Raw genomic sequence first — 21,408 nt, 5'->3', positions numbered from 1 at the left:
GCTGCTGCTGCTGCTGCTGCTGCTGCTGCTGCGCTGCTGTGCGTTGCTGCAGCATAAAGTGCTACTGGAAGTAATCCTGAAGCAGCAAAGAGTATTGTAAATGTTTAGAGATGCTGCAATAGACAGCGAATTAAGGTTTGTCTGCTCTTAAGGAGGTTCTGATAAGTCTGCTGGGCCTCCCCCTGTAGGAGAAGTAGAGAGTGGATTTGTTTGCTGTTTTGCTTCGCCAGTAAGAGAATAATAGACAAAACAAAAGATAAAATTAATCTTTAGTATAGATTCAAGCAGACTATGTAACGCACAGCACCAGAGCGGCCGCCGCACGTGTTTAGGAGAAGCAGCAGCTTTAGACGAGAGTGAGGCAGAGAGAGAGAGAGAGAAAATGAAGATAAATAGCTCTACTGAACATACAGTTGAGGAGAAGACGTCAAAAATAATAAATTTTTCCTCATAGAAACAAAACCAAACTGTGTGTACAGTGCAGGGGTACTGACATCATACCGCATTTGCATGTCTATGCATATGTACATATAATATATATTATATATAATATATATATATGCATACATTTAAACGTGTCAAAGAGAAGAACAGAGAAAGCTATAGAAATATATACTATTTTCTGCTTTTTATTTGATAGAAATGACTCTCTTTTAAACAATAAATTCATCAAATACTACTTATAAAACAAACAAAAAACAGATATACACAAACAATAAAGAAACGCACGCAGGAAGCCTCTGTGCGGCCTACATCACTGCGGTGTACAGACAGTCTGTTGAATCATAAAAGAAATATATATTAAATCTCTATTTATTTTAAATTATTTTCATCATATTATACTCTAAACATATCCCTTCTACTGCATAGAAAATACTCTTCAAACCCCCAGCCTCCGCCGTCTCTAAACGCAAGCTTCTCCTCTCTCATTTAAATGACTTAAATGCATTTTCTTTTATTATTCTAATTGCAAACATGTCTCAATAATAATATAATGTAGATACACTCGAGATCCTCCTAGCAGTACGTAGGAAAGCCAGCGCACATCTTTGCTCTCTCCTTCTCTCTGTCTGTTCTCTACTTTATATTTCAATCAAAATTTTAAGAATTTCTTTGCTCAATTAAAAATACACGCAAAATATATATATTTCGGAGAAACATCTGACAAACTTGTCGCCTCTACGCAACTCTTATTCTCTATTATTAACAGATACAAAGCGATAAATATATATATATAGTATATATGTATATATATTGTATATATGTATTTATATATATGTATATGTATGTTGATCTGCTTATTATATAGGTCTTATGCAGATTCCTGCACAGAGAAAGCTTCCAAAGACACTGCAATTCAAACGTCTAATATAAATTTTGTTTATAGAGGCAATGCGTGTAAGGAGGCGCCTTTACTTCAATGAGTTTGTCTTTGTTGTCTGAATGAATATGCACCCGCTAATAAATTAAAAAGGGATAACTATAAACAACAAAGACAAAATATTAAGTGTAAAAGAACGTATATACATGGATAGCAGATATGTATATACATATAAATAATGTATATACATATGTATGCATATGCCTATATATAGTTGCATCTATATACTTGTATTATTATTCTGTATATGCATAATATAATATACATAAATTATTATATAATATTACAATGTTATATAAATATTATCATAGACAGCGGGACAGCTGCATGCAGCTGTGCGACGCAGTAAAGAGGTTAAGTTTTGTATGGAGGCAGATTAAAAGAAAGAAAAAGAGAAAAAAGAAGAAATAGCTTCAACAGCTCGTCTCTGTTATTTTAATTGTTTATTGCAAAAAGATTTGTAGACAACGCATGCAGCAGCATAGGGGGCTCACCACTTGCGTTTGTTCTGCTGTCTGTACACCTCAATCATAGCCTTTGCTGCTCTGTCTAATCATCTTTCTGAATTTATTATTTTACATATATTTTCTCTTTTTGCGTTTTCTTTGCCCTCACCGCCCACAACGCGCATTTGTTGCATCCTCTGCTCTTTAGATAAAGATAAATTCTTCCTATTGACCTACAATTATATTATATACAGATATATATATATATATATATACAAATATATATATATATATATGGATATGTATACGTATATATTTAACAATTGACCCTTATAGCAGTTAGATGTTCTTCGATTTTCTTCTTTTCAATTTTTTCAGCGACAGAGTCAAAGCCAAGCGTTGGGTGTACGTACATCAAAAAGAAAAAAAGAATAGTTAATTTGTGTCTTTATGAAGTTGCATGCTTTTAAATATATTAAAAGAATAATGTATAATGCATGCAGCGTAGATATACCGAAAAGAAAGTTTTGTTATTAAATGATCAACCCTCTTCTTAACTTCTCTAATTCGCATGCTTCAGTTGCTGCAGCTGTAGCCGCAGCTGCTGCAGCAACTGGAGCAGCAGCAGGAGGCAACTGCAGCAGCAGCTGGAGCAACAGCAGCAGCAGCAGGAAGCAAGTGCAGCAGCAGCAGCAGCATCAAGAAATTGCTTTTCTGCATATATTTCCTACCGCTGCAGAAGCAATCTGGTGAAGGTGCTTTTGAAGCAAAGACAAAACTCTAAGACTGCAATCCCGACGCTGCAATTTTTTATAATGCCTGAAAATTCTTCATCATTAAGCAGTACACCACAATATAAGCAGAAATATTGAGGAAGAGGAAAAGACGCTTCAATAAGAAGCATAATATATATATATATATATATATATATACAGCCGGCAGTTATATACTTAAAGTATATATATATATATATATATTGCTATCTGTTGCAGCCAGATGGAACGCCCAGCCTTTGAACGCTGTAGCAGTCGACATGAAGCTGCTCTTCTCCTAAAAAAAAAAGAAATAAAAATAAATGAAAATTGCAAAAGTTTTGATGAATGATGAAGGCGAGGAAGCCCCAAAAAGGTTGAGTGAAGCATGCAATAAATAGATGCGAAGAAAATGCAAAAAAGATAGAAAATAAACAAATAAATTATTTAATTTCGGCGTTTTAGAGTTTAATTGTTTGATATTTATTGACATTATAACCAATCAATATTCTTTTCAGCAGTCTTTCCTGCCTAATTTTTTTAAGAAAGCTGCAAATAAACTTCATTTATATTGTGCATTTGGAATAAACGTTCAAATATTCATGTTCAAATATTCATAAATATGAATTGAACAGCTCAAATAAAAGCAAAGAAAGACGAAAAAAAGAAAAGAAATTGCATTCAATAGAAAAACCTGAATGGCAGTGTACTTTCACGTTCACAGATAATATAAAAAAGAAAAATAAAGATGCTCGTTTTCTTCTTCTGTTTCTCAATAAGAAGGGAGGAAAGCATCAGAAATATTTATATACAATATACTTTATGCACACTGAACTGCAACATACTATTAACGCATAAATAGCATAGATTGGCGCCTCTTAAGTATCCCCCGTTCAAATAACATTTCTGTGCATCTGTAAGAGTTTGTTCTTCTTCAACGCTCAGCAGTATTGATAATTGTTTAAAGGGGAGGGCAGTGAGCCGACTTCATGTTGCTGTGCATCAAAATCCAACTGTATGTACACTCCATGCGTCAACGGAGAGGTCGCAGCAAACTAATTATATACTAATTATATATTATATCTATTGGAATTTACAAGTTGAACTCGTTCTGTGCTCTTGTCTAATGAGCATCGTTTTCAGTCTAATAGGGTTGTTAGGTTCGTTATTTATTATTTCTTCAAGCTGGATGCAACCGCAGCGTCTAAGGGCGATGCGCTTTCTCCCTAGACGCCCGACTGTCTTCGCTGAAATATAACTGTTTTGCTGTGATGTTTATATTGATTTGCACAGAGAAGCAGCTTGAGTTTGTGTGCATGCAAGCAAAAGAACTACTTGAGGGGCCGCTGCCTTCCTAAGCAGAGCAAGGCGAGTGAACGAGCCCCCATCTCATGTCCTGTTTGAACCCCTACAAAAGGTAGAAAATGTGAATAAAGATTATTAATTCATTTAAAAACAAAGGCTGCAACGTAGACAGCAGTGCAGCGCATACAGTCCGATTTCAATTGGGCGCTCGAGACCGGCGGGAAGTGGAAGCCTGCGTTTATTTGCTTATTCTTGCACCTTCCTCATGAAATCTTTTAAAATAAGAACATGCTTCTAAAGATATATATGTTGTCGTTAAGGCAAAGTACTTTTATACAGTCGGTAGCTTTTCAAGGTCTGCTCTTCTGCGGGTCTGCAAGACCGTAGGGCAGCGGGCTGAGAAGGCCTGCCTATTAAACATGAATGTATGATAAATAAATCATTTCTTATACAAAGATTGAGTAGAAAAGAGCTAATTTAATGTATAAAGGTGAGATCATTCAACTCGGCTCGGGGAGATCGAAGCTGTACAGACACCGCAGAGGTCCAAGTCGGCTGCCCATTCAAATTTAGCTCGTTGACTGTTCATTGTTGCAAGTAAGGGGGGAAAGAAACACTAAAACATGAATAAAAATAGAAAAACAGTGAGAACTTCTTTTTATTGTTTTTAATTGACGGGTTTTTTGTCTAAACTTTAAAAGTGCCTTCTTCTACCCGTCGCTGATTTCTCTTTCCTCTCAACGGGGGGGCTGGCGAGCCGCCCTTTTTGCAGCCTCTTGAGAGCCTTGAAACCCTCGAAAGAAATGAAATCTGAAGCTCTTTTGCTGTTTTCAGCAGCTGTGGCTGTTGTAGCTTCCTTGTCTGCTGCTGCTGAGGGCAGATTGCTCTTCTTGCCGCTGCAGCGGACCGGCGGTCCCTCCTTACTCGAACTCCGCAGCAATGCGGATGTGTCGGACTCCTCAAAAGAAGCAAGTAATGCAGAAGATCCGGAGACAGCATCCAGCAAAGAAGGAGAAGGAGAAGAAGCTTCACAGGCCGAAAGCGCCTCTCAGAGCGCCTCATCTCAACAACAAGAAACTGAGCAACCACAGCAGCAGCAACAGCAGCAACAACAGCAGGCAAGTGCTGCAGATGAAGGAAGTTCTTCTGCTGAGTCTGCCAGAGCTGCAAGCAGCGAGGCTGAGGCTCCCCAAGGCGAAGGAGAATCCGCTTCCGTAAGCTCCACGAGTTCAGAGAAGGAAGCAGCAGAGAGCAAAGCAGAAGCAGCAAGTCAGCAGCAGGAGCAGCCGCAGCAGAGACCTGCACAGAATCAGCAGCAGCAAACTACAGCTGCTGCAGCCCCAGCAGAGCCCTCAGCGCCCGCTGAGGAGTCAGCAGCAGCTACAGCAGCAGAAACAGCAGCTGAGCAGCCGCCGCAGCCACAGCAGCAGCAACAGCAACAGCAGCAACAGCAACAAGAGAAGCAGCAGCCTCCGCGCATGCAGACTATCGCTCCCCACAGGCAGCAGGAAGGAACAGCGGCTGTCACTGGTCCCCCTCATGTAGAGGAAGTCACAGCTCGTGAGAATAAAAATAAATATAAGCAGCATAAGCAATTATGATTACTGCATGCATGCATGCATGCATGCATGCGTGCATTTGGCAGGGATTTATCCCCTCTTTCTCCCTTGGGGCTTCTTCTCTTTGCATGCAGCCAATGCCTCTCGATTTCCTGTTGTGTGTGTGTGTGCATTGGACGGTGACTCTTATATGCACAATTCGTTCTTGCGTTTGTCTTCTTTCTCGTATGAGGTTCTATTGATGTTGCTGTCGTTGCCTTTCTGCTGCTGCTGCTGTGGCTGAGGCGGCTGTCCTGTTGCTGTTGCTGTTGCTGCTGCTGTTGCTGGTGTTGACTCTCCATAGGGTGCTGAGTCCTTTGTTGGGGTTGCAGCAGCAGTAGTTTGCTGCTACTGATTCTGCGCAAGTCTCTGCTGCTGCTGCTGCTGCTGCTGGCTTTCTGCTTCTGCTTTGGTTTCTGCTTCCTCTTCTTTTCTGTTGTGCTTGTGTTTAACGCATTTATGCCTTTTTATTATTGCACTATTTTCTGTCTTATTTTTTATAGAATAGAAAATAACAATGTTGTTTTCGGCGTTTGTTTAAAGGACCCCCCGCATATTTCTTTTCATTGTGTAGCCTTTATCTTTATCGTTTTCATGTTTATCTTTATCATTCTCTTTAACTTTAACTTTATCTTTATCTTTTCTTCTTTTAAATGTTTATTTACATTCTTATTTTCTTCTCGTTCGTGCAGACTGTTTGTTAACTCACAACAAAATACGTACAGCGCGATTAGACACGTGGGTTTCTCCGCTTAAAGCGGATGATTCTCTTGCTGAGGCTGCGAGAGCAAAAGCAATGGAATTTGTTAACAATAAATGTACAATGCCTCCAAATTCACACTCAAAAACAAGTAAAGTAAGCCTATAGATATGCATGCATGCATGCAAGCAGTGGGTTCTTGCTGGCTACTCTACAGTTCTAATTAACATACTATCTTATATATGCTGTGTGTATCACCATAATAAATAATATATATATGTATATATATATATATTAAGTTGTTTGTCGGGTGAATCTTCGCTACACCGCAGCTCAGCTTGTGTTTGTTGAGGTTTCTCTCTCCGTTTTTGTTTGTTTTTGCGTTGTTTGTTTCATCCGCATAGCGCACAGATAAAGCTGCCGGTATTTGCATGATATATGGATATAATCTTTATTTATTTATTTAAATGTATTTAAATATATATATGTATATATATATATATTCAAATATGGATTTATGTATGCAATGCATATCATATCCCAAATAAATAAACAAATAAACAAGCAAACAAATCAATAAACATATATATATATATATATTATAGGCATACTAGGGTGTATATTATCTGAACTTGTCTCTGCGTTGCTTGTCTCAGTTAAGCGAATTGATGATAAATAAAACAAAAAGTGCATGCGACTCTCTGAGCTACGCTTTCCTCGATGGGCTTTCTGAACTTGAGTAAGAAATATACATATATAAACACGAAAATAAAGATAAAAAGCAAGTAAATAAATAAATAAATAAGCAAATGTATATTTAAACATATGTGTATATATATGTTTAGATATATATATTTAAATGAATATCAATGTATATATCCGTAAGCAATAAATACGTGTACATATATTGATAAATATGTAAGAATATAAATAGCTAACTAACTAACCAAATAAATAAGTAAAAAAAATATATATGTATATATATATACATAGATATATATAAAGATGGATAAGCATAAATACGAGTACGCATAGATAGGAGTTTAGTTGGGTATGCATTTGCATGTTGATGAAAATTGTGTTTGTGTTGTTCTTCAGAAGAGCGGTTAAAGACGATTCCTCTCCGGGTGTCTATACACCTGAAGATCCGAAGAGCCCGTGGCATTCAGAGAACGCACAGAAATTTGCATTAATTATATCTGAGACAACGAAATATGCTGGATGTGCAGCAACTGTTGGATGCGAGAAAGACGTCTTCTTCTGCGTTTATTCTCCGCCCTTACCAGTGGGCAGCGCTATCATCTCGTAAGTACACCACAAGCAATAACTTGTATACAAGTATATATATATATATATACTTGCATACTTCATTTAGCGATGCAGCCTTAGTATATCTCGCACCTGAAGCAGCAGCAGCGGCAGCAGCAGCAGCTGCTGCTGCTGCTCCATGCATGCATGCATGGAGAATCCCGTCTGTGATGTTTTTGAGTTATTTTCGTTGCTGTTTGTTTTGTGTACTTCTCAGAAAATCGTTTTTTAATGCGTTGAAAAAGCGGCAACGCGTAGAGTCGCATGGAAAGGAGTATTTTCCTGGTTCTGCTGCTGATCACGAGATAAAAGAAAGTGAAGGCTCTAAGATTGCTGATCTTGAAACAGGTGCAGCTGCAGCAGCATATCCAACTCCTATCTTCTCCTTGTTAACTGCTGCTGTTGCTGCTGCTGTTGCTGCTGCTGCTGCAGTAGCGTGAGAAAAGAATTATTTATTCATCTGTTGGCGTAACACTAAGACACATCGGCTCCGCTGCATGTACAGTTTGCTTTTAGCTGTGTTTACACCTAAAAGGCTCTGCAGCGATTTGACAGTCGACGTGCTATACTGTATATATATACTATATATATACACTATATTTATACATATGCATAAATTATTGTTTAATGCTGGACTAAATTTGGCACCTTTCTCTCTGCTGCACTGTATGGAGAGGAAAGGCATAACAGCAGCTAACGCTAACGCGTAAAAACGGCAATAAATATTTTATTTTTAAAAAAGAAAATAAAGAAGGCAGCAACAGTTGCTGAGAGAGACGCTGGGTCTCGATAGACGGACGCGAAAACCTACAAAAAAAATCGTCGGAATTTTTTATTTTTACAAGCAATTTGATTAATTTAATTCTTTCACAATAATTTAATTCAATTTAATTTTGCTTCACTTTTTTAAAAGATATTTTTTACTTAGAATCTTTTTGGGGCATTTAACTTTGCAATGATTTATCTTTTTAAAAAACAATTCATTTACTTCAATCATTCAATTACGAATTATTAAACCATCTTCACTGTTCATCTTCCATACGATAGCATAAGCCATCTTTGCAGCGGACCCGCCCCTGAAACCGCATACACGGAACCGACAACAAGGTAATAGATAAATAAATAAATTTTAAAAAGTAAACAAGCAGATATATATATATATATATATGTACATGATCGTCGAGAAGTAACTTACAAATATTTAGGAATGCAACTATCAAATATTTGCGTGGAAAGAAAACTAACGAATATAAACGGAAAGCTTATATATATATATATATATATATATATATATATATATATATACATGTGTGTATAATGTAGAAGCAACTCACACAAATTATATATGTACATTATGTAGAGGCAACTAACAAGCATAAACTTGGAAAGGTAGAAAAAGACTGTTGAAGGGAAGGCAATGAATAAAAACAAAACATAAAAACACTTTGAATTCCTTGTCTTGTTACACGCGGCAATTGTGTAAAAAAACCGAAAATAGACAGAAAAGCAAATAGAGGGAATTTCAAACTCAGTATATAAATGCAAAAGTTTAAAAGTATGTTTAAAACATCCGCGGTACTGCTAATATGTACGTTATTTATCCATATATTTGCCTGCGGTGGTGGTGATGTCCTGTTTAGGTGTTTCTCGTCTAAGGTGTGTTTTTGATTAAATTGAATTGTTTAAGACCCACAGACTCTCCCCCTTCTTCTTTTTCTTCTTCTTCCTCTCCTCCTTTTTCTACATCTTTTCCTTCGGAGAATCTCTTGTAGACCTTCAAAAGGGAAAGCAGAGTTAAGGCAACCAGCACGAGAACCCCCAAGGCTAGTTGGGGAGTAGGTATCTTTGAATGCCCCTTCAAAGCATTTTCTTCTTTTCGTTGTTCAAGAAGAACAAATTCTGGCTCAAGCTGATCGCCTTCCGCTGCGTACTCAACTTGCACTTGAGGGGGTTGTAGATCGGCAGCTGGGGATTCGGCTGAGGAAAATGCAATTAAAGAAATAAATATTATATTTATTGACGTTAACAGCATCAAAAACAAACTAAGCCGCGAAAAAACCGCAGCTTTCCGCACAAATGGCTGCCCCATCATCCTCTGCGCCTCAAGTCAAGCGAAACCGAGCTGATGTATGTACACCCGAAAATTCAACTTTTTTGAGTTAACTGCAATTATACGCAGTAAAACTATTGCTATTTATTGAAATTTTAGTTACATTTTACAGTCTCCAGAGAGAGAGCGAAGAGCGCCTCGGGGCTGCCGATCTCACCATACCATGGTGTGGTGAGAGCGCAGAAGGGAAACAGCATCAGTACAAGTAGAACTCAACCTTTTCGAGAAAAGTATTTAAAATTGCTCACAAAAGCACATATTTGTAATTAAGAATTAAACTTTATCGACAAAAATGCGATGACATGCAAGGGCTAACTTACCTTGAAGACTTTACTCACTCCATGTGACCGCCATACTCGATGCTTGACTCATCCCAGGATAAAGGAAGAGAACTATAAATAGAAATAGATTCTAAAGAAGAGAATAAAAGAAAGCGAATTATAAATAAAAAACAGATTTGAATTACTTTTAGCATGGATGGAGGGTGAAATGTTGAGGATAATTGCAAATACTAAATCCTACACCAAATCATTCAGTTTTACAGCACTGTATCATTAGTAAAACAATATCGTTACCTAGGTTTATTTTCTTATAGGAGAAGCGTAGTAGGAGTTGAAGTGCTCCATGCGTAATTACAGCTCGCTCTCGCTTAACAGAAGTGCGAAACCCAGTGGATTCAGAAGTACGCGAAAATGGCCGTTACCAGAGTCAAAACAATATTATCTTTTTAGTATTTATGTATATATAAGTGCACATAAATGTACGATTTGTTGCATATTGACGCGCATACGCACATGTATGTAGAAATATATATATATATATATATACACTGATGTCGAATATAAATAAATATGCATTTGCACACACATAATACAATACATAATTTCTTGTACAACTACTGAGGCAATACAGCTGATGCGGGTATTTGGATGCAGGAGCTCGTCACTTAGTGTATACTGGAGTACATACGCATAAAAGAAAAAGCAAAATGGCCTAACAAGAACACAAAAACGAACCAGAATTTTTTACTATTAACACTACTCCTACTCGCCTCTTGTTCCAGAAATCTTGTGAATCTGCGCATCTACTCAGGTTTCTCTAGAGTATATCCGCAGATATATATATACATATATATTATATAGATTATATATTATATATATGTAAATATATTGCTTGAGTGATTAAGGAGGAGTCGCTATGATATCCAAAGTACAAGAGGCCTCTCTTTCTTGTATTTTTGACGTTGAGACACCCGGAGGTGCAAATGCAGCACACGACTGTCTACTGGGAATTCGTATTTCCCTTTTCAAATGAATTTCCATCACAATTTCTGAAGGTATAAAGTGCGAGTTATATTATTACACGTCGGTATGCTGTACATACACTGCAGCAGCCTCAAGAGAAAGGAACTGCATAAAGACCTTTTCTGTTGGTGCACTGATTCTAAACAAAGAATAGTTCCAGGCTCTTTGAATCCAGCAGGGGCTAAACAAGGAATTTTATATTTATGTGGATGTTCATGCCTACTTATGCAGATGTTTAAATATGTATTTATGTGGTGTTTATGTAGACTTTCGTTGCGGTTCAAGTATATTTCTCCAGATGCACGGCGCGGGGATGAAACATTAGAGTTTATCATTAGGGTTTGTGATTAGGGTTTGCATTTAAAGCATACGCTTTAGGTTTAAGATTAAGGTTTATCGTAAGAGGTTGAGTTGACGAGGGTTGCATGACGGGCGTAGGGCCTGGGATTTAGGGTTTACGGTTTACGATTAGGGTTTAGTGCTTTTACGGTCCCCGCTGAAGGTTTCAGTCCGGATGCATTGAATGCATGCAACTGCATAATGCACTTCCATATGTTCCTGCAAGAAAACTTGCATATAATACAATTTTTATATAGTTTTTGATTGTACAAACCCTAGGGATATCATGTGACGCCTATCTCCGAGCTCAGGGGAGTCTGCTTAAGATGTTGGGTTAAAAAGGAGAGGAAATAACATATTAATTACTTACTTTAAGGACAAAATAGAAGCAGGGGGTTGTTCTCTACGAGACAGCGAAAAACCATCAATTGGTGCTGATGGTGCGGCTTTTGAATCTGTTTATGAATTTGTTTTCTTTCCTCTTCACTCGCATGCATAACCGGCTGCTGCAGCGGATCTCCTAGTTATTGAATTGTTTGTATTTATGGACTTTAAACTGCACGTGATAATTTTTCATTCTATTTGTAGCTACATATACACCCAAGAAACGCCTTTGAACCCAAGTACTGCTGAAACGCTAAAACGCGTCGACGAAGGACTACTTACCTAATACATCTGGAAACCCAAACATATACCCCTAAAAGCAATTTTAAAAGAAGAGTCTGTCTTTTGTTTTGCCACATAAATATTCCCAGAAAACAGCATTTGATGTTTTTCTTTGCAAGTTGCACGAATGCTTTGCCTTTTGACAGAAGCCAACAATTCAAGTTCGTAAGAGCAGGCATTTCTCGGGATCCTCTTTCCTGTTAAATGAAGAGGCGAGAAAAATTTGTCGTTTCTTTATTTTCTCTCTCTTCTGGCAAAAAATGTCTATGATTACTTCATTACCTTGCACTGCAGTATTTGTGGAGCGACGCTTCCACTCGAATAATGGTTTTTACCAACAGCTCACCGAAGAGCGGAACCCGCCAATAAACCTTAGCTATTCTTGTTAACAAGACAATTCAAACATCTTTAGAAAGGGGTCACTGTCTTGAAAGGGAGAGAAGACAATAGGCACTTGCAGCAGAAGGAAGGTGCGAAAAAGGAGTGCGGAAACCTCTTCGTGAAGAAAGCAAGGGAGAAGTTGCGCGTGCATGCAAAACGACGCAAATATAAAGGTAAGATTCTGTTTTTAATTCTTAGAAAATTCTCAAAAATACACAAACAATGCAAATATATGTCTCGCCGCACCGGCGGCGAGACATATACTTGCAAAAGGGCAGAACTTAAACACCGCCCAACACAAAATAATGAGCAATCGAGTTCTTGCGCATTCAGCAGTGACGGATTAGATAATTGCGCGGGAAATAGACTTATATTTTAATTTAAAAATAATAATTATTCAACAATTATCCTTGTTTTTTGGTCCTTTTGTCGGTGCAGGCTTCGAATCTCGGCAGCAGCTTCCGCAAAGCTTCAGCAGCCAGGCTGGATGCGTTGTCATTGGCTTTGTCTGGACTGTCTTCTTTCCCTCGCTTTAAATGCAGCATTACCTTTTGGAAAGGCTGAGAGAAATCAAAAGAAATAAACTTGGAAGAAACATTATTTGCTGCAGGCAGTGCTGAAGCGAACTCTTCCTTCCGTCTGCAGATGCACACCAGATGCCCCGAGAGCAGTGGGCGACAGAACGAAAGAGGCCCTATACCTCAGGAAAGCTGATATTTTTCTAGCATTTAAATATATTTTTATTTATTTAACGGTCAATTTGCAGGTTTCTGCACCCAAGTTCGTCTCGCTCTTGTTCGCCACACCAACCGAACAAGGCAACGGCGTGCACGAGTGCGCAGGCCCGGCGCCGCCACAGGAAAGCCATCGATTTAACTGCAAAACTTCGAATTTTTCAGCATTTCGAAATGAAAAATCAATATTTTAAGTTCTTCCTTCAAAATAAGCACCAATAAGAGCAATAGGCCACCCCAAATTGCCTCGCCTGCAATGCCATTGCCTAGTGGCTGGAGGGTAGCAACGACGGTGCGGCGGCGCGTTGCTCGGAAGTGTGTCTTCATTGTTTTTCTGCTATCGTTTGTTTAGTTTTCAATTAGCTGGCAAATTTAAATCCATTTAATGTCAATTACAACAGAATAAGGTATTGTTTCAAGCCGCTCTTCGCCCACACAGCTGGGAAACCGACAATATGTGCGTTCAGCCCGAGACAACACAAACGCAGAAACGCCCGCGCCGCTCGTTGTTCTTCTAAGGGTCCCTGGTATTTCAAGTGATATTTTATTGTTTTTCAGATTACATAATTGACATATAGTGGTTTGTAGTTGGTCTTTCACCTAAAATGATGGCTGTGCAGTAGACCGGCACTTGGGTGGTCAGGAGCGGCGAGGCCAGCCATCCCACTCCCCTATGCCTTTCTGCTTTTGTTTTAGTGGCTTTCTTCTTCAAGCGTTTGAACTTCAGCAAATAGATTTCCTCTTGGCTTCTTGGCGTCAGAGCAGCGACAGAGTCAGCGGGAGTAGGGGGCCCCTCCCTTGCTGCTGCTGCCACTGCAGGTAATACGGCAGGCAGGTGTGCAAGGGAGGGCAGCCCCTCTGCATCATTTATCTAAAATGTTAGACTCCTGCGATCTCCGCTTTCCGAGTCAACCCACTGAACCTCCCCCTAACGCCAATCAGGTTGCTTTCGCCCAACCAGCTGTACAGGCACCTCAACCCCAATCTGCAACAGCACAAGAAAACCAACGGGTGCAACAGCCACTTCTTCTCAGTCAGGTCAGAAGCTGCGTCGGCACAGCGCAGGAAGAAGTTCCGCCTTGCGCACCTGCTGGAGGGGAGTTGCTGCAGCAGGCTCACCGTCAGCAGCAGCAGCTGCAGCACCACGAACATCAGCAGCAGCAGCTCCTGTGGCCACACCGGCAGCAGCACCAGCATCCACAGCTGCATCAGCAGCGGCATCTATGCGAGGTGCAGCAGAAGGAGAGTCTGAATTCAGACGTTCAAAACCCGACCTCTCCCTTCACATCATCTAATTGTTTGGGGTTGGGGGCCCCACATCCACTGCAGCGCGGCCAGTTGCCGTCCCCTCCCCAGTCATTCTCTGTTCCTTTAGAAGCCGTTCATCAGCAGAGACAGTCGGAGTCTCAAGCTGAGGGTTCTTCTTCACTGAAGGGCCCCATAGAAACTGAGCCCCCGGCTGCCCCTACACCTCACCCACACAAACGACATTCAGGGGGCCCCCGTCTCGGTTCAAGCGCTGAGCAGGTGGCTGCAGCATTGTGCAGCACAGGGGGCCCCCAGGGCTGCCTAGAGGGGCCCCACATACTGCCAGAGGTCGAGACGACAAGTTCTGATGCCTCGGGAGAGAGGAGCTCGCAGCAGCAGCAGCAGGAGCAGCAGCAGCAGCAACAGCAGCAGCACCAGCAGCAACTTGTGAGACCCCCGGTTTCAGGGCACCCTCTTTGCTTCGCAGACGGCCCACCCCACCAGCGGGTGGACACCTCGAGGGCGGCAGCAACAGCAGCAGCAGCAGCAGCACGTTGTAGATCCTTCAAGGTCCTACCATCAGCAGCAGGAAACACGACTCCAGCAGCACCGGCGGGGGCTGCAGCAGCACCACCAAGAGCAGCAGCAACAGCAAAAGCAGCAACAGCAGCAGCAACAGGAGCAACAGCAGCAGCAGGAGCAGCAGCAGCACGAGCAACACGTAGCATTGAGGGAGATTTGTCTGGGGGTTCCTCTTTGTACCGATCTGTTCGCCGTGCGTTATCAACAGCTGTAAAGCGGTTAGAAGCAGCAGCAGCGGAACGCATTCGCTGCTTCATGGATGAGGAGTACAGACACCTCGCGTCTCTGCTGCTATCTGAAGAAGAGGAGGAGGCGCTGCTGCATGGCTTGCTGCTGGGCCTCAAGCTCGAAAGCTTCACAGATGCAGGCTTATCAGCTCTCTTTGAGCTGCTTCAGGGGCTCCCAGCCGCTGCAGCAAATGCTGCAGCACAAACCAATTCAGGGGCCCCCCCAGACACCAGCTGGGGCCCCCCCGTCTATGGTACTCTAACGAGCTGTCAAGACACCTCAGCAACAACCCAACGAGAAGCAGAAATAACCCTTCCTCCTTGCAGCTCAAGAGGAAGGCTCGACCTATCTGCTCAATCAGCAAGGGGGCCCTCCCTGGGGTCCCCAGGGTCCCCTGGGGCCCCCACAGACTTTGTTCTTACACCCCGAGGATCAATTGTTGAGGCAGCAGCTGCAGCACTGCAGCCGGCATTGCGGGAGTATTTGGATTATATTGATGAAGTGGATGGCTTCGTAGACATCATGAGTGAAAGCAAACCAACTCGCAACAGGTGTATATACACCCCAGACGGGGGGAGGCAGCAAGAGAGAGCAGCAGCTGCTGCTGGAGGCAAACACAATGGCGGTGAAGTCAGGACCTCTCGTATGCAAGCAGCAGCAGCAGCAGCAACGTCAAGAACAGCACCAACAGCAGCACGGGACTCGGGCAAAGCAGCAACAGCAACAGCGGCAGCAGCAGTAGCAGATATAGCTGTAGCTGCAGCAGCAGCTGCAGAATTCATGGAAGGCACAAGCGCAAAAGCCGGTCTCTCAGCTCTGACGCACAAACCCCAAAGAAGGAGGCCCCGTCACAGCGTCTCTAAGAGGGGGATGGCAACGTGGGGGCCCCCAGCAGCTCTAGGGGGGCCCCCAGCAGCCCTAGGGGCCCCCTTTGAAGAGTCTTCACCTCTTCCTTTGACGGAAGGGATTCGAGCGAAAAGGCAATGTCAGGGGCTCCCTAGTGTGTCTTTCTTGTGCAGTTCTCCGTTGACTTCTGCTGGTGCTTGGGGCCTCCCCCACCTCAAGCACCAGCAACAGCAGCAGCAGCAGCAGCACCAACACTGGGGGCTGTCTAGCGAGAGAGAGAGCTTCCTCCTTGAGAAGAGTCAAGCTGTTTCCTCTCCTTCGCGGATCTCTCCATCGTGTGCAGAATCCTTCCCTATGATTAACCCTTGCAAGCCGTGTACTGTAGAGGCCGCATTCCGCAGCAGCAGCAGCAGCAGCAACAGCAGCAGCAGCAAGAGCGGGATCTGCAGTGGTGCGTCTAGCGGGTGCCCCTGCAGCAGCAGTACGAGCAGCCGGGTTTTGATTTCATCTTCGTTGTGTCCAGGGGGTGTAGTATGTGATGCTGCGCCTCCTCCTTCCACCGTCACTTCGGGTGTATGTACACCCGGTGCTGTTGAGGTCGGGGCTATTTCTAGTCTGCGTTCTCCTGTTAAGGGGGTCTACTACGACAGTTTAAAGAAGCTTTGGCGTGTGCAGTGGCAAACCACCGCAGCAGCAGAGGGAGGGGGGGGGCCCCCAGGGGCCCCCGGAGAAGGCAAACGAATTTCGCGTTCTTTTAGCTGCAATCGACTAGGGTTTGAAGCTGCAAGGGCCAGAGCAGTAGCATGGATACTCTCTAGGGGCCTCGTTGGCGATGGGGGGGGCCCCGGTTGGTTTCCGTCAGATATTTCAGGTGTATGTGCAGCTCTACGCGCTGCAGAGACGTGGGAGATGGTGCAGGATACTCAAATAAAAGAATTCGCTGCTTTCGTTGACCCTAAACGCTTTCTTCTCAGAGTCGAGGGCTTCTACCTTACTGCAAAAATGACAGGGGGGGGAGGCCTTGCACCCGCACCCACAAACAAAACCCCTTCCCCCCTAAGCAGCAGCAGCACCAGCAGCAGCAGCAGTAGTAATGTGTGCAATACGGACTCTCTTGGAGACCGTTTGAATTCATTCTGCGCTTCCGGGGGTCGCAGCGCCTCAGGGGGAAAGAGGGGGGCCCGTGGGGTGTCTACAGGAGGCAGACAAAGAGGGTTTTCTTCTCTTAGTCTCGATGAGATGCTGAAGATTGTTTGGGGAGAGCCGCGAGAAGCTGCTGCGTTTATTCTCGCTAGTGCAGCAGCACAAGGACAGGGGTTTTCTTCTTCTTCATCTTCCTTTATGTTGAATGCAGGAACGAATGAAACCAAGGGCCTGCTTTTTCTTGAAAATAAATTAACTACAACACCCAATAAAAACGAACAGTGCTGCTGCATTAAAAGGGAATAACAAACATGTATTGCGTTCAGAGGTGTCTGTACACCCCAACATGCAAAAGAGAGCTTTCTAGGCTATTCTTTTGCAAAATTTTCTTTTTGTTGTTCTTTTAGTTATTTCGGTGACAAAACCAACGACAAACTTAATGCAGAAAAGGTTTAATTTGTTTAATTGGTTTATTTTATCCCTTTCCTCCTGAAATTCAATTACTATACATCTCTCTTCTTCTCTGTTCTTAATCGCTGCACATCTGCTGCTACGCTGCTGCATTGCTTTATTTATTGCCTTTTGGGGCTGTATGCAGTGGTAAGAGAAGCAAGAGGAGAAGTCCGTCCCAAACAGAATTCAAACAAAGTTCGGGAAGCAGGAAAAAATTGATGCAATTGATTTTAATTAATAACAAATTAAAGCAGTAGAAACAGGAAGAAAGACAAGAATGAAGGAGACTGCCTCTCAAAGCTACACAGCAAAAAAAGAAAAAAGAAAAAAGCAATTAGCTCAGAATAAATCACCTAAATCGGCGAAACTGAAATCAAAAGGAAATGTCTCCCCTTCTTCTTCTTCGCCTTCTCCCTCTTCTTCTTCTGCATGTTCTTTCTCTGTTCCAAATAAATCAAACTCAGAGAACAAGTCAAGTGGTATTTCGTCATCATCATCATCATCATCTTCTTCTATTTCGCTGTAATAACTGGCGTTGTAGCCCTCTTCATCTTCTTCTGCTGTCTCAGAAGAACTCGGAAAGGTGTCTCCAGTAAACAAAGAAATTATATCGTAGAGACTTGTTGGCTTTTTCCCTGAATCGGAGAAGTTGAATCCCCTTTTAACAAAACGGCCTCCATCTCCTGAGCCGTTTCTATCGAACGAAAGCCTTTCTTCCTCTTTCCTTAGCATTTCATAAGCTGCATTTATAATAATAAATGGCTCTTCGTCTTCCCCTTGTGCTGCTGACGCTGCTGCTGCTGCTCCTTCAGGTGTATGTACACCCGAACTCTCCGCACAAGAAGCACGCACTATGTCGGGATGACAAGCGCGAGCTTTCAGTCTGTAAGCCTTCTGAATAGACTCCAGAGAGGCAGTTGAAGACACTCCCAGAGTCTCATAGGGATCATACGTCAGCTTTCCTCCCCATACACCCAAAGGGGTTAAACGACAGAGACGAGGGGCGCCAGCAGCACTGCGGCATTTGCCTTCAGAAGCAGCAACTAAGGCTGGAGTAGAGAGGCAACAGATGATCAAATAGAGAGATGATAGAAAGCAGGATAGCAGTAAACGAAACATCGGTAGAGGAGGATGTATTCTAAAGAAGAGCAGAGCGAAAGCTGCATATCAACCCATGTTCTAGACATCTGCCGCTGAGGGCTTTGTTTGCTCGTTTGCCTTCAAAAGAAGAGGAAAGCAATGAAAAAAGATAATTTTATTTTAAAAACTTAATAAGACTTCCAGTGACGCCTTCAATTCAAACTAATAGTAGATATTTCCTTCTCAATTTAAACTTCTGTTGCTGCAGCTGTCTGTACACCGCGTCAGCGACCAATGGTGGGTGGTGGGCAGCGGGAACCGGAGAAGATTTACAAGGCCTGTTAAGATGTTTTGTTTAAATTATTTGTGAAATACTTTTATTTTTAAATTCTCCTTCTCCCTATGTTTTCTACGAATGAAGGCTTCAGACAATGAATACCTTAGTGCTCAACTACCCGCAATCCTCCAGAGCAACGGACGGTTTCCCCAGCGCGCAAAGGTGCGGCACATTCAACTAAAAATCAGAAAACTGGCTTCTACATTCTTAAAATGAAATAAATAATAATTATATTGTTATTATTATCCTTATTTGTTTATTATTGTCATCAGGAAAGCTCCCTATCTACCACCCTGTAGAAAAAGGCCCAGCAGAACCGACCGCTGGTGTTGCGGCTCGAAGCGAACAGAAAGAACGCCAACTATTAAAGGGTTTTTAAAGATATAATAATTAAAAACAAAGGCAATTTCTGTGCGTTTTACAGTGTAGGGATTGATGAAACTACTCAGTAAGAAGTATGGTGGCGGTGATAGCCAACAGAAAACAACATAAAAATGCAGTGCTCGGCTTGCATGCATGGGAATGTTTCTATTCAGGCAGACAAACGAGAAAATCAAAAAGGAGAAAATAAAAGATACGTAGATGCATGCATGTAGGTGTGCGTATGTATATATGCATATATATAATATATATAATATATAATATATAATATATAATATATAATATATAATATATAATATATAATATACTACATATATATATATGCACATATATATATGTACATAAGAGTATATAAAAGGGAGATGGCGCTGGATATCCTGCATGCGATGTCTTAAACAATGACAATACGAAAAATAAAAACTCCCCTTAAAAGAAATCTCTTCGTGTTTAAATCAGCTTACTTCAACCCAGAGCAATCTGCAGCCCCTTCTCTCAACTTTGTCTAATAATGGTCTCTTTCTCATTGCCTCTTCCAATTCTGCGCGGTCCCACCCCATTTCCGTGGGGTGTACAGACAGCTGGGAGCTCTTTATTGATATTATTCATGTCTTGTTTCGTTCTCAGTTGTTGTTTTTCTGCTGGAGATATTAAGAGACAATCAGATGCCTCCACGCGGTCCTCCAGCTGTATACCGAATGAATCTGCAACGTCTGTCAGCACTTTGTCAACCTATGCAAACACATCCATACAAATTCAAGTGTATGTACATGCATGCATGCATGCATGCATGCATGCATGCATGCATCCTAATATCTTTTTAAGTATATTTCTACTCACCTGCTGCGTAGGCATAGCGCTCGATGTGGAGACGTCAAGGAGACTCGAGACAGAGTCGCTCCGCACATCCTGAGAACAACCAGACAAGTATACAGACAGATTTCAATGTGCGTGCATTTATCCAGAAACACTTCCATTCGCGGTTTAGGGTTTAGGGTTTAGGGTTTAGGGTTTAGGGCTTACGAGGTCGTCGAACAACTTGGAGAAGAGTTCGATTTCCCTCAAAGACGAGGAACCGTCCAACTTCCGCAGAGCCCCAGAAAGCCCCGAAGCTACTGAGTGAATTTTTGTCGTCAGCTGCAGCAAACAAATGCAAATGAATAATGCATGCATGCATGCGGTCTATGTTCATTTGGCTGCGATACATTAGCAAATATATATATATATATATACACCTGTTTATTTCTTCATTTGCATATATATCTGTGTGTATGATTAAGGGATAGGGTTTATGCTCTAGGCAAGTGCTGTAATTTACATTAAGTGCATGCATATATACAGTGATTAGAATGTCTAGAGTTGCGTGCATTGCGTTTATTGATTATTTTATTTGTAGTACTTGAACCATCAACAAAATAATAATAATAGTAATAATAATAGTCATGGTAATAGTGATAATAATAATAATAATAATAATAATAATGCTAATGATAATATTATTAATATAGTTTGTTTCAGGTTCAAATGGAGGGGCCGTCAGGTGTAGAGAGACCTGCGCAACAACTTTCAACTTAAGAGGAAGGAGAGAAAAACAATTTATTTATTTTATTTATACTTCTTTGCTTGTCTGCATTCTGTTTTCGCTTTGCTGCCTTTTTGTCTTCATTTAAAATATAAACGGCGACAAAGACAAACAAGGGCAAAGACAAGCAAAGACAAAGTTGAACAAAGACAGAAACAAACAAAGACAGAAACAAGCAACGAGACGAAGACAAACATAAACAAAGACAAAGACAGAGGCAACGATAAAAATAAACACCAAGAAGAAGACAAACAAAGACAAAAAAACAAATAAATAAACAAAAACACTCAACCCACCTGATGAGAGCGGTATGCTCCATCCAAACGAGAGGCGACAGCCTCCAACTTTGATGACATATGCAAAGAATTGAGCCCTTCTTGTTTCTTCCGCACGTAATTCTGTGCGAATATCCTAAAAACCAAGTGTGAAAAAAGAGACAAAACAAGTATAATACAACAAATCAAAGTTGACGTACACGCACATACATACACGCACATACACATATAC

General features: G+C 41.6%; 4 protein-coding genes across 4 annotated transcripts; 2 read left to right on the top strand and 2 right to left on the bottom strand.

Annotated features, from left to right (window-relative positions):
* Nucleotides 1-4,687: 4,687 nt before the first annotated feature.
* EAH_00044370 (SAG family member) lies at nucleotides 4,688-7,930 on the top strand (the record flags this gene model as incomplete). Its single annotated transcript, XM_013391663.1, has 5 exons — nucleotides 4,688-5,444; nucleotides 6,175-6,338; nucleotides 6,839-6,921; nucleotides 7,281-7,487; nucleotides 7,708-7,930. The coding sequence occupies 5 exons, from the start codon at nucleotides 4,688-4,690 to the stop codon at nucleotides 7,928-7,930; spliced, it is 1,434 nt and encodes a 477-aa protein (XP_013247117.1).
* A 1,211-nt stretch (nucleotides 7,931-9,141) lies between these two features.
* Nucleotides 9,142-9,797, bottom strand: EAH_00044360 (hypothetical protein; the record flags this gene model as incomplete). The annotated part of the gene is made up of 2 exons (XM_013391662.1): nucleotides 9,142-9,467; nucleotides 9,758-9,797. The coding sequence occupies 2 exons, from the start codon at nucleotides 9,795-9,797 to the stop codon at nucleotides 9,142-9,144; spliced, it is 366 nt and encodes a 121-aa protein (XP_013247116.1).
* A 4,103-nt stretch (nucleotides 9,798-13,900) lies between these two features.
* Nucleotides 13,901-17,377, top strand: EAH_00044350 (hypothetical protein, conserved; the record flags this gene model as incomplete). Its single annotated transcript, XM_013391661.1, has 1 exon — nucleotides 13,901-17,377. The coding sequence occupies one exon, from the start codon at nucleotides 13,901-13,903 to the stop codon at nucleotides 17,375-17,377; it is 3,477 nt and encodes a 1,158-aa protein (XP_013247115.1).
* A 486-nt stretch (nucleotides 17,378-17,863) lies between these two features.
* On the bottom strand, nucleotides 17,864-21,299 carry EAH_00044340 (hypothetical protein, conserved; the record flags this gene model as incomplete). Its single annotated transcript, XM_013391660.1, has 5 exons — nucleotides 17,864-18,573; nucleotides 19,895-20,051; nucleotides 20,160-20,228; nucleotides 20,343-20,456; nucleotides 21,198-21,299. Coding segments are annotated over 5 exons (1,152 nt in total), but the record flags the coding sequence as incomplete, so codon positions are not given.
* Between the last annotated feature and the right edge of the window lie 109 nt (nucleotides 21,300-21,408).

Source organism: Eimeria acervulina, genomic scaffold (genome assembly GCF_000499425.1).
Source record: "Eimeria acervulina Houghton genomic scaffold, Eah_scaff610, whole genome shotgun sequence".
Classification (NCBI taxonomy): Eukaryota; Apicomplexa; class Conoidasida; order Eucoccidiorida; family Eimeriidae; genus Eimeria; species Eimeria acervulina.
Note: the sequence above shows the minus strand (reverse complement) of the source record. Positions and strands in the feature narration are given on the sequence as shown.